Source organism: Alosa pseudoharengus, unplaced genomic scaffold (assembly GCF_046254945.1).
Source record: "Alosa pseudoharengus isolate Yale_2024_CS ecotype anadromous, Long Island Sound unplaced genomic scaffold, YU_APseudo_1.1 YU_APseudo_1.1_scf_3, whole genome shotgun sequence".
NCBI classification, from domain to species: Eukaryota; Metazoa; Chordata; class Actinopteri; order Clupeiformes; family Clupeidae; genus Alosa; species Alosa pseudoharengus.
Window position 1 is genome coordinate 21,746,246 of NW_027468718.1, and position 13,113 is coordinate 21,759,358.

Here is a 13,113-nt window from a genome sequence, read left to right on the forward strand (position 1 = left end):
CCCCCCTCCAGCCCTCGCACCCCCCTCCCCTCTTTCTGCCTCAGAGACCATCGTGCTCTCTTTCTGTGGAAATAAAAACATCCTTTTTCCAACACAAAACTATTTCAGCACTCGGTTCAATCCCACATACAGCTCCATGTCAAAACTCAACAACAAATTAACTTTGCCGTGCAGACTGCAATAAAACTCAAACACATTGTGTCATTTGAAAAGAAAATACACACATATAATAAGCATGGCAGTAACATCTGTTTAGAGAGCTACGGCCAACTGAGCAATTGTATTAGTTCTGATTACAAAAATATTACATTCGGTGGCTATAACATAATTGGTACCATTTTGATTGTATTTTGAGATTATAATTATAGTTTGATTATAGTTTCAGATAAGGAATAGATATGGAGTCACAGAGAGGACAAAAAGCCTAAACCAGACTGGCCCTTGATCCTATAGAAGAAGGTCCATTAAATCTGACATACACTGCACCGTCATGGTCTGGAGTGCTCCAAGAACTATAAGAGATTGTAGTCTTTTCATGTCTCTGAGAAGAATGTGTTAGAACTGTGGACAATGGAATGATAATAATGAAAGAACGGTCAAAGGACACTGACGGAAAAGAGTGAGAGAGGGGGTGAGAGAGAGTGAGAGAAGGAGGGAGACTTTTGCGAGAGGACATCTACAGCTGCCGCAACAGGGGGCACATAGGTAGCAAATCATCTGGCCCTGGGGAGACGATGCGTTTGTCCAAGGAGAGTGCAGAGTGAGGCAGCAGAAAGCGTCTGGCCAGCGCTATAAAAATGATACAGTGCTCGGCACGTTCTTCTGCAGTGACGTCTGCCTCCTCCTCATCAATCTCCAGTTTTTGATTTCAAAAAGATACACAGCTGAACTCAGTGCCACGGCCCGCCGGGGTCTTTTGACATCGGGGCAATAAAAAATTTCCAAGATGTCGTCCTATAGCGGTTGTGCAAACACACAACTTTATCACGGCCTGACCACAGGCGAGCTCTCGAGAATTAAGGACAGATGTGGGATGACATGCAAGTCAGCACATTTTTGTGTTGCTATCAATCCTGAGAGATGCTAACCTCACTAATACTGTGACCGAGACACACACATGTCTTCAAATCCTGAACATTCAACGTAAGCAACAGCACATTAACCAGGAGAAGAGGTGCAATTGTGAAGAGGGGCCATTGTCCTCCACGAAGTGGACATTGGTACAATCCCTCTGTGGCTTTCTCTGGTCACAGCGCATGCTAGAAGCTCCTCATCGTCTGCCCTGCTGGAGCTGAGGGGCTTATCGGCTTACGGATGCGGTGATTCTGGAGCGGTGCACCCAGGGTGCGCTCAGTCAGCTGTGCTCTGCCGGGCCCCAGGGCTCCTCTCAAGCATTACTGGAGCTGTCAAAAATTCGTCCGACCAGAACCGACACTTTCACCCAACGATACGCCACCCTTTAGCCCTCCAAAAACCCTTGCTCACCACAGCTACATCCAATTTTTGAGGGGACCTGACCTCCTATTCCAGTTTTTAGTCTGGTCTGTGTGGGACCACCACATTGCAAATGCTTGATCTGATCACAACAGCTTCATGTGCTAAGAGCTTTGCTACTACTCACTAAAGTAGCCACATTTTTATGTGTGCAAACTCTCAAGGCAATCTCTCAAGTGATTTGATGCTGTCATTCAAATTGATGGGCCTTCCATACTAAGGGCCAACAATGTGCTTAGAGATGGGGGGCCTGTTTAAGCGGTTTGGACATGGTTTGTCTGTGTATATGGGGCTGAAGGGACCTGGACTCCTGCAGAATTATGTTGAATTGAGTAGGGGGCTGCAGCCTTACTGGGAGGGGGTAGGGGTGGGGAGGTAGAGTCCAGGGTTGCAGTGGGTTCAGCGTCGGTCATGCACCCAGATGGGCTGAGTGGACTCTGAACCCTGGACGGATCCCTGGCTGCTGAGAGGGCCTCCGGGTAAAAACGAAATAAATTCGGCCGGGGTTAGTGTTTCCCAGCAGGGATAAAGGAACTGCTTGTTTGTGTTGCATTAAGTATTTCACACGTTTCCCCGTGCTTGTCATCTCCACCGAACAATTGGGGGGGGGGGGGACTGTTTGGCTATCCACTTAGAATGTGTAATTAGATTTTGTGAAAGCTTTCAAAACGGCCTGAAATGTAAGATCTCTTTTCTGAACCCAGACACTTGTTGAAATTGAAGGCACATTTATTGCTAACCACAACAGAGACTCCAAGCATTATTCAAAAATTCTGGCTTGGATCGCCATCGACTGTTTATTCCCCCTTGCATGCACCATTCAGTATAAATTGAATTTGCTGCAAATGCATTAAGGCAAATCAAGCTGCTTAATAACCAGAAATCTGAGGTTCTGACAAAGGCCACGTGACCTGATCAGTTGTGTTTAATAGCCATACATAGCCTGCATGGACAAAAGCAAATGTGCCAAATTTTTGACAAAGATGTATCTGCTGTAAATCCATCCTGTTGTGATGTTCAATGCGCATGACTAATCAAGCCTGTTTCTCATGTCAATCCTGGACCTGTTGCATTTGGTAAATACACTGTACCCCCCCCCCCCCCCCCCCCCGCCCTAAGGTCCTGTTGGAAAAGGCTCGTTTGGATCAGGCACACATTCCAGCTGGAGGAGAGCATAACCGAAAGCTGGCAGGTTTTCTGCTGAAGTCCAGAGTATTAAGGCCAGCCTGCTCAATGAGCTGGCCCAGGACGCACGCCTTACAAGGAAGTCTGAGGAGAGGAGGGGTAGTGAGCAGAGCAGGGTAGCCATGCAGAAGGGCTTCCTCTCCTCTCCTCTCTCTTTACCTATTCTTCTCTTTTCCTCTCTCTCTCTCTCTCTCTCTCTCTCTCTCTCTCTCTGTCTTCCAAACATACCTCTACTAAGTGTCCAGTACAGTAAAACACCACTTAGTCAGCTCTTTCAAACATTTAAGTAGACAAAAGCGCTGGTGGCTAGGGTATAAACTGTGAAAGCTGGAGGAAGGGTAAACTAAACATGCTTTTTAGCCTTGCGTGGGACTTTTAAGTGAAGCTAAATCAGCTCCTCCAGAAAGGACAGGACAGGGCAAGGTTTGCTACAGGCATCCCAACATTAATGTACCCAACACTAAATCTCACATAAAAGGAATGCAGAAGGAAATAAGACATAACTCATGAATATTTTCCTCTAGCACGGGAAGATTACTGTGATCTGAGCGGCAAACACCTCTTTTGCCCTAACCCCAAAAAGGAGCATAAATTTAACAGACGCTCCTTGTAAGGAGCTGCAAAACGCGGCTTTGCAGATAAAGTTTCAGGGCTGCAGTGTTGACATGGACACCAGTGTGAACCCTAAGCTTCTTCAGAGCGCGCACATGATACATGCTCTGTGTGCAGCCTCAGCGCAGTGGTGAGGCCGCTGCAGATGGGACGGACAGACTTAATGAGCGTGTCTCAGGTCAGAACAATATTTTCCTTCTTGTTTGCGTGCTATAAAGAGCCGCTCACACAGAGGCCGGGTGGCGGCAGTGGGAAAGGCTCCGAGATCCCACGGCGCTCCTTTTTGGGACATGAGGAAGCGCATATTTTGGAAAACTCACTCTCTGTGGTAGGGGCGGAGGGCTTCTTGGTCTTCTTGTCAGCTGGTGAGGCATTTTTGTTCGAAGGATCTGGAGCAGAGAGAGACAACAGAGGGAGATACATGTGAGATATTTCGTGAAGTCATTATCCTTTGCTAAGAGGAATTTTACACACTGCAAATACAATGGCAAAAGCACACACTATTTTATGTACTGTGCATGCATTTAAACATATACTGCATGCAATCCTCTAGTACAATGGCTTGCAGTGACAGTGTGATGGCTAACAGGCCCGGCAAGTGACACATATATACTGTGTGAGATATACAATAAGGACTACTTCATAGGCTACAGTGCCACTATATTTCTTCTAAATCCAGCATTGAACTACAGGCCGGTCATATATTTTTGGCTCATAACAAACGCTACCGCAACACCATTAATGTCAGTTTAGTTTTACATGACCTAGTCCTACAGGCCCTGGAATCTTGTCTCTTACAACGACTCCTGTCATGAATCTACCCTTCAAATGAGTTTGGTCCCTAATGGGAAATGGGCTCTGTCACGGCTCAGGAACTGAAAATAGGCATTCAAGCATAATACAGAAACATGTATATTTGAATAAGCATAAATACCGTTGTCAAATACCAAAAAGAGGTCAATGTCTTTTGCACTCCATTGAAATATTTGGCACCAAATGATATGCTCTTTTAAGACATTTTGACAGCTTTTTTGAGCTGCAGTTGTTTCCTAATGAATAAGAGGCTGTTTCATGGCACCAGGAGCAGCAGCCCTGCTTGTGTTTGTGAGGAGCAGGCCTGGGCAGGGCGACGTGCTTGGCTCAGGGACGGGTAATTGTACGGCGGAGTGTAATTGCAGGAAGTTCCTGGCCTTGGGGCCTCTGGGGAGAGAACAGATACACTTGGGGCACTCACCGTCCACCAGCACCACGCAGGAGCACTCCGCCTTCCCGCCCGCGTTCTCTGCCCGGCATGTGTACTGGCCCTCGTCCTCCGGCAGGGCCTTGTTAATGGTCAGGGAACAGCGTCCTCCTGCACAGACAGACAGACACACACACACACACACACACACACACACACACACACACACACACACACACACACACACACACACACACACACACACACAGGCTACAAAATGAGAAGCAACCCTTTCCTCTGCAGAAAAGTTTACTTAGGTTCCGAGGGGACAACTGTTGGGGCTTTGGCATGGTGAGATGCTAACAGTATGTTTATGGGAAGAGAGGAGTGTTTACAGATGCTACAGTTACACACAACTATGCATGGAACGAACAGCAGAAACTGAAAGTGGACAACAGACATCCAAAGTACAGACACAACACCTCTTGGGAGGCGGCATTGCACTCGCCATGCACATAGTGTAGTGTTGTGTAATACATCTTGCGACACTTCTTCTGTGATGGGAGCCAAGATTTCCTTCACTTAGTTTGCTTTGTTTGAAAACTCAACGGCTTGTCTCTCACGGAACTCATGTTCAAGCTTATGTATACTTACAAATCAACAGTATACACTATAAATATGCTGTACATTGCATAAGACACAACAGTGTGCCAAAGAGGAAGCAGTATATAATGTGAAAGCATCCTTTCCTTGTCGCCACCACTGCTTCCCTCTCATCCACTGTTTAATTATCTCTGGACTCTGAATGTCCACTATGTACAAACTATTATCCCAGATGACCAGAATGTCATAACAAGGCAAGCAGGGCTCTGCGAGGCCCCCTCTAAGCTGGTTCACCCATCAACACATGATCCAGGGCTGCCCCAGCAGAGCCAGTTACTGTAGCTGTGGATGCCTGTGAACCTGGCAGAGTGGTCCCCAGGAGAGCCCAACCAGGGAGTCCTCTATTTATAACCCCTCCTATTTATACCACAGCAATAACAGGTTGTAGATATGACACAGCGCTCGCTTTTATGGGGAGAACCATTACTTGCACAGAGGACAGAATAAAGTGGCCATGATGACAGGGCATCTTCATCAGTTGGGAGATCTGATTTTCCTCTTTTCATGGAAGCCACTACTGTCAGAAGCCACTAAGTAAGGGTAGGGAGTCGGCTAGGTTTTCAGAACTGAGGAACTTTGGAAGAGAGCTAAACTTAACGGAGCAACTTACTGTAGCTCTAGCATCAGGTCAACAAAACAATGCTGAAAGCAGATATGGTGTCTGGGTTCTGGATGTGCTATTCTGCTTCCATACCTTCTTGGATGTCTTAGTGGTCATAATTTCAAATTGTTGCAAATGCGATCGACACAATGTATAAAAAAAGCCGTAGTACTCACCCTCGTTGGCCAAAACAATGAATTTGGACGCCTTGATGGGTTTCCCCTCCAGAGTCCAAGTGATCGTGGCCGCGGGGATGCTGCTGACCTGACACTCCAGATGCAGCCGCTGGCCGTCCAGCACGGTCAGGTCGCTGAGCTTCTTCATGAACACGGGCGTCTTGGCCATAATCCCTTCTCCTTCGTCCACGCAGTTGGACGCTGGGCTCTCACCGTTCTTCTCGATGCCGGTCGCCGGCTTCTTTCCCAGGACCCCTTTGTCCAGGGGCTTGGGGGGAGCAGCAGGCGGGGCCTTCTTGCCCAGAACTGACCTGAAGTCAACCTGCTGTGGGGCCTTGCCCTTGCGCTCGTCCTCTGATAGGGTCTTGGGCTGCACCTGTCCTTTCAGGTTGCCCCGGAAGTCCATTTGCTCCGCAGTGATCTCCTTCAGGTCCTCCTCGGACACGCTCTTGGTGTTGACCTTGCGGCCCAGCACTGTGCGGAAGTCCAGCTGCCGCGGCTCCAGCTGGCGGATCTCGTCCTCGCGGTGCTCCCGGGTCTCCACGCGCCGCTTCAGGAGTCCCTGCGTGCTGCTGCCGCTGGCCTCCTCCTCCTCCTCCTCCTCCTCCTCCTGATGCTGCTCCTGCTGCTGTCCCTGCTGCTGCTGCTGTTGCTGTTGCTGTTGCTGTTGCTGCTGCTGTGCTGCTCTGGTGCTGCGGCTACTGCTGTGTCCCTCACTCGCACCTCCTCCTCCTCCTCCTCCCCTGGCTTGCAATGTCCTGTCCACTCCTCCCACAGGCCCACCACCCTCTCTGCATCGGCACCCACCGGAAGAGGAGGAAAGGAAAGGAAAGCAAAGGAAAGGAAAGAGGGGGGGGGCAGAAAAAAGGGAACAGAAACAAAAACAAAACAAGAGGCTGTTAGAGAGACCTGAGTGGACGGGCCGGCACACACACACAGAGACCTAACTAGAGATGGAGAGGGGAGAGCACAGTTCAATTCAAAGGCACAGTTACATCAGAGATGACTTCAGTAACCATATAAGGCAATTTGGTCTAAGTGGGGGCCCCAAGCTCCTTTTCCCCTTCAGAACAATGGCACATCTGGAGGAGGTAGTGTCAACAATTTATTTGGTTAGATTCGGGGATTAGTCTGACTTAGAGCCAGGATCTGGGGGCAGGAGGTGCATTAAAAATAACCCCCAGCTCAGGCACTCTTCACTTGAGGACCTACTCTCTCTGAGGCTCTCCCGGGGAGCTCCCCTCAGTGACCAGCAGGCTGGCGACACAACTGCAATCTCCCACTTTGTTCCTGCAGGACAACAGAAAACCAGATTGTTCAGAAAACATGTCAGTCATTGTTTTAGACCTATGGCACATTATGGACAATTGACATGACTGATTGTCTGATCCTAATTTTGAAAATCTTAAAAAGGTGACCAATGCACAATGAGATAATTTTATGTAAACTATTGCAAGTCTTATATAAACAGAGAAACAATTTGGATTTATTTGTATTTGTCTTTTGTATTTGTCTTTTGTATTCTTACTTCAGGTAGATCTCATAGTCCCCGGCATGATGAAGCCTCACTTTCCTGATGAGCAAGGAGACCACGTCCTCCTTCTGCAGGATGTCAAAGTCCGCCCCTGCTGACACCTCCTGGCCATCCTTCATCCACACGTACTCAGGGAAAGGGTCCCCCGCAATGGCACAGGACAGCAGGATGTGCTGCCCGAGGCTGGCTGTCATGGACTTGGGCTTGGTGATGAACCAGGGCTGGACACCGTCCTGAGGCTCTAAAGCACCCACACAGCACAGAACAGAAGAGGCTATGAGGAAGGCTGCCACAAGAAAATGACCATTATTAAGAGAGCTCAATAATCACAGAGGCTTTTGGCCACAGCCCATCACAGCACCTGGGTCAATAAACAAAACACAGTATCAGCTAATCAGCATGCATGCATTAGGGCGGTAGCGGAAGGTACCAGCCAGGGACTGAAGAGAGTGGACATGTGTACCTTGCACAGTGAGAGAAGCCTCGGAGCGCGCCTCTCCCACCTCATTCCACACCTCACAGGTGTATTTGCCCGTGTCTTCAGGGAACACCTCCTGGATGAACAGAGTGCATTCGCCCCCCTTCCGCTCGAAATGGAAGTCCTCGGACTCCTGGATTTCTTTGCCATTGTGAAGCCACACCACCTCTGGTGGAGGGTTGCCTAGGAAATGGTATAGGTGAAGGGCATTCGATTAGTTAAAGAGTTCAGTGTCAGTCCAGTCAAGATGTTAAGAAGGATGAATTTAAACAGACATATGACAAATGCCAAGCTACTATTGAGGCAAACATCAACACCTACAGTTGTATTAAAGCTATCAATGACTATTTTACTATGTGAACTGACATTTTAGGGTCCCAAGGAAATTAAGAGACCAAGGAACAGATGTGACATCTCCCACTGACACACACCACACACACACACACAAACACACACACACACACACACACACACACACACACACACAGGAAGTCTGGGAGATTATATAATAATCTGAGAGGAATCATGCCCTCAGGTCACTCACTGGGAGGAAACGAGAGCACACAGTGAGAGTGCTCCACAACATCTCATCTCCAGAGGCCTCAGAGGAAATACCACTCAGCAAAGCAAACAGACTCTTTAGAACAAAAGCCACAGGTCTTAGCGTCCCAGTTTAGGAGATGGCGGTCAGTGACAGTTAGCATCAGATGCTACGTGGAGAGGGCCGCCTACCTGCCACCTCCACGGACATGATCACCTGGCTGCCGTCCATCACCTTCAGGTCCTTCAGGCCTCTCAGGAACACCGGTGCGGACGGTCTACTTGGGTCAACCGCTTTAGTAGCTTTAGTCCTTTTGACACTTGGCTTCTCTGAAATTGAACAAATGGTCAGTCAACTTGTGGTAAAGACAAAATAACTCACTTAGTTCGAATACAACTGTGGGCTGAGGTCAGAGTGAAGTGGAAAGCAGAGGCATCCATTTATCCCACTGTGTCCTTTTCTCCTGTCACAGTGATTATTCTTATTATCATAACCATCAACATTAATTACTGAAATGTCACAAGAAGTACACAGAGTGGAGTGGGTAAATGGGGTGTGATTTATTTCTGGCACATCAGATACAGGAATATACAGTGTACACATGTCCTCCCTGAGGGCACGTCCCCAGAGACCGGCACTATCAGATGGGAAAGACTCGGACGTTTCCAACATCAAAATATCAGCTGGCCACCATCTCATACAGTATGGGGAAACTAATGCATTCACCATGCCACGGGACTACAGTGGGTAAACTCGATCTCCTCTCTCTCTCTCTCTCTCTTTCTCTCTCTCGCTCTCTCTTTCTCTTTTCTCTCTCATGCTTCCTCCCCTCCAGGATAGTGTGCCATCGAACAGTTACAGAAGATTTAGTTTATTTTCTCTGGCAACCCACTCCCAGTGCACGTCCAATGCATAAACAAGTGTCCAGGAGAGGACACATAGCATGCCGTAATGTCATAAGCAGCCCTCCGTGTTATTGTCTTTGGGAAAACACACAGTGTAATACCATCCTCGGAGCAGCGTTCTGGTGAGGCGCATGGACAGTGTCTCGACGGCCATTAAGACATTACAGCAGTCAGGCTGCCCAAGTGTGACCTGATGCAGTGAGCCATAAGCATGCATCCACCGAGCCAGAAATCATTCCGAGAGGGCCAAATCACATTAAAGCTGCACTTAGTGACTCCTAGCAGACTCTCGTTTTGATTTCGTAGAATCTTAATTGTTAATGACACTGAATGAGCTTTGCGCCAATGACTTTTTGGCCTATTTATGCTGGAGAAGACGGCACAAGATATTTTGGGAGTTCAGAGTTTGGATCCACAACCTACATACTTCGTTTGAATGCAACCTCAGCATGAGTTCTTTCAATCAGACCCAACTACAACAGTGAAAAGGCTATGTTTTTAGCATTGTGTGACATGCTCAGTGTGCAAGTGCTAGGGCAATCTTCTCCAAGGCAGTACTCCATGCCTTTGAAGGGAAAAGGTGGCACTCTTTCCAAGTTTACTGACTCATAGAAGCGTGGGATCAAATTAATCGACTCGGGATGAAACTGAATATAAACTCACTGTCAAGTTCATTCTGAAACAGAAACACATTCCCAGATCTTCCCCGAGGTATCATAACTGTTAAGATGATACCAGAAAACAGAAGATGGAAACCAGACTCAAAAAAACTATAATGAATAAATTTCTCATCCCTGGCATTCTTGAAAGCTTTCATGATTACTTTTTTATCCAGGCTAAAAAAAGGAGGCTATTTCTTCTTCACAGTGGAAACCACCACTGTGTGTGTGTGTGTGGTGGGTGGGTGTGTGTGTGTGTGTGTGTGTGTGTGTGTGTGTGTGTGAGAGAGTGAGAGAGAGAGAAAGAGACCGGGAGGCTTCTCCGGTTTGAGCTCTCCATGTATGGTACACCGTTCTGTGCCACTGCTCCAGGTTCCCCCCCCCCCCCACACACAAGACCCTTTGGGACAGGGCTGGGGGGCTGCCATAAACTCTGGCCCATCGTCTGTATACATTGCCCAAATGCCACGGAGGGTGTGTGTGTGTGTGTGTGTGTGTGGGGGGGGGGGCTTATTGGACATCGAGCAGCTCCAGCTCGCTCCCATCACCGCTGCTTAGACAGCTGAGCTCCAGTGTAGCCTCTCAGACCTTTCCTCTCCTCTCACTCACTTTCAGAAGAGTTTGCTCAGTACAGGCACAGCCATTATGACCGTGCATGCACCCATGCTTCCCTAAAAAAAGCACCCAGCAGCCCACTTCAAGACCACACTCAGAGTCATGAAAAACATGCTATAAAATAGAAGAGACAATAGTACGTTTTTAACTTCAAATATTTGTTTCTTTATTTGTTCAATGTTTACGTGTCCTCTTCTCTGTCTCTTGTACTGTATGTAGGAGAGACTGCAGAGTGCAGACTGGCTTGGTGGTCGTGTGTGTGGGAAACTGATGGTATTTCACATTTTTACCCACTCAGAACTGAACCTTTGCACCGACAGACGAGATGCACGCAAGAATGCAGAAAGCAGATGTTTCCTTTAATGCTACAGTACTGTACGTCTAGGCCTAAAATAACCAGCCTACGAAAAAAGAGAGCTGGCATTCACTTATCAGAGATTAAAAACAAAGACGGGTTGACCAAAATGGAGACATCTTTTGCTTATTTAAATGGTCCACTTGAGATTTCCTGAGACAATAAGCCCTGATTCTTTCACATGAGCAATGGTAAGATGCAGTTTGGCCAAGAAGGTAGCTGACAGTCCTTTAAAAATAGGCATAGAGAGAGAGATGGATGACCATTTGATATGAAAACATGCTGGGGATGTTCAAGTCCTCTGGTCCTCTCCTTCTTTTTGGACATTTTTATGGCAGTGGGATAATTTTAGCACACAGAGGGGGGACTTTTTTCCATGTCTTAAAATAGGCAGAAAGGTACAGCAGAGAAAGTGCTCAGTGTGCTGTGGAGTCAGAAGCTAACAAATGTGACGCGCCCCAAACCCCCAGAGCTGCTTACTGCATCCATTTGCAGACGCAGAATATAAATGCAGAATGCAGGGAGGTCTCTTTAAAAAAAAAAAAAAGAAAAAAAAACTGACATGGCAGAATGGAGTTCCTGACTGTTGGAATGGATGGGATGTTAGAGGGGGAGAAAGTCTGCACACAAAGCAAGAGGAGAGGAGAGTGTAAGAACAGCGGCCCACCTTTGACCAGTACGATGGCGGAGCTTTCGGTTCGCCCGTGCTCATTCTCAGCCACACAAGAGTAGGAACCGGCGTCGTCTGGCAGTGCCCCCTGCACCGTGAGCTGAGCCTGGCCCCTCTCGAACGCGGTCTGGGCATGCTGGCATGGCTTATCTGGAAGGAGAGAGCGAAGGGGAGACCTTATCACACTTTATCACACGAACACAAGCGATGCTTAGGAATACATGTTGGAGTAATAAGATACAAAGGATATAAATGTGCCTGCATTGGCAATGGAAGAAACAAATAATAATGCATTCTGAGTTCTGAGTATATATCAATATGTTGAAAGAGGGCTCCAAACCGTGTAATCCCATAAATCATGGCATGGAATATACAGTATGTGTAAATAAGGTGCTGACAGGCTGTTATAGAGATAACGTTTTGACCCTGATATCCAGTGTTCCTCTGTCACTATCTGCTGAAGCCAATGGCCTCTGTGAGGTCATCCATCCCAAGAAGGGCATATTCAAATCCATGTCAACTTTTATTTGTTGAGCTCATGGAGATTTCATAATCATCCAGCTCTGCACAACGATGTCTGCTTTTCAGCTAAGCACTCGCCAAGTCTGGCTGGGTGTTAGATTTCACAAGGGAGCAATGCACAATATTCCTTTATATGGGTTTCTGGGGCTTGCATTTGGGCTTGACACTGTGATAGCTCACACTGCTGGTTCCAGCAGTAAAGAGTTTCAACAGCCCGGTGCCTCTATCCCAGACGTGCAGGGTCATGGGATCCATTCCTGTTTTCGTACAGTAGTACACATTAAAAACTCTCGTTCCACTGCTTGTGGCCAACAGATCGCATCAGCCTTTTTCAGACATCTGGGCTTCCTGTTCACCGCAACACAAAGGTATAAAACATGTTGTGGAAACTATGAGTAATCCTTTACCTAGAAGGACCCCTGTCCCTGTTTTCTCTGATAGAGAATTGATAGGAGGCTAAAGAATGTTTGTAGAGCTTTCAGCTTAATATTGTCAACATGTTGCTATTACAGTCCTACGGCTGTACATGTATAAACCATATGACTGCACACTATACATGAGAGAGATAAGCTGCCATTGCTCACTTTCCAAGGCATATTTAAGCTCTTTGAATATGCAATTCCTCAACATCTAATTTGGCTCCGACTGGCTGTAGTGCTTTGTGTCAACCTAACGAGCAGACATATTTAGTGACAAAGCGTTGCTGGGAATGGACGCATCATCTCAGAATTGCCAAGTGGAAAAGTGTTTTCCATTTAGGTCATTATATTGGCCAATTTGTGGTCCGTAAGTAACACATTTTGTCACAATGTTTAACAGCAAACTAGTATCTATGAGGTGTTATATAGAGCTTGAAATCTTATAGGGAAAAAAGCAAAGTTGTGAATATTCATCCTCTTAAATCCCAATCCCAAAACTATCTT

General features: G+C 47.3%; 1 protein-coding gene across 3 annotated transcripts in view; it reads right to left on the minus strand.

Moving 5' to 3' along the window:
• mylka (myosin, light chain kinase a) overlaps positions 1–13,113 on the minus strand; it is a 46,155-nt gene that overhangs the window by 12,290 nt on the left and 20,752 nt on the right. For all 3 annotated transcript variants that reach the window (XM_076263573.1, XM_076263572.1, XM_076263571.1), the window contains 8 exons: positions 11,666–11,818; positions 8,656–8,793; positions 7,909–8,106; positions 7,440–7,686; positions 7,124–7,201; positions 5,912–6,702; positions 4,526–4,642; positions 3,612–3,680 (listed from right to left, as the gene is read on the minus strand). In XM_076263573.1, coding sequence (XP_076119688.1) covers positions 3,612–3,680; positions 4,526–4,642; positions 5,912–6,702; positions 7,124–7,201; positions 7,440–7,686; positions 7,909–8,106; positions 8,656–8,793; positions 11,666–11,818 — 1,791 coding nt within the window. The remainder of the gene's footprint in view (positions 1–3,611; positions 3,681–4,525; positions 4,643–5,911; positions 6,703–7,123; positions 7,202–7,439; positions 7,687–7,908; positions 8,107–8,655; positions 8,794–11,665; positions 11,819–13,113) is intronic.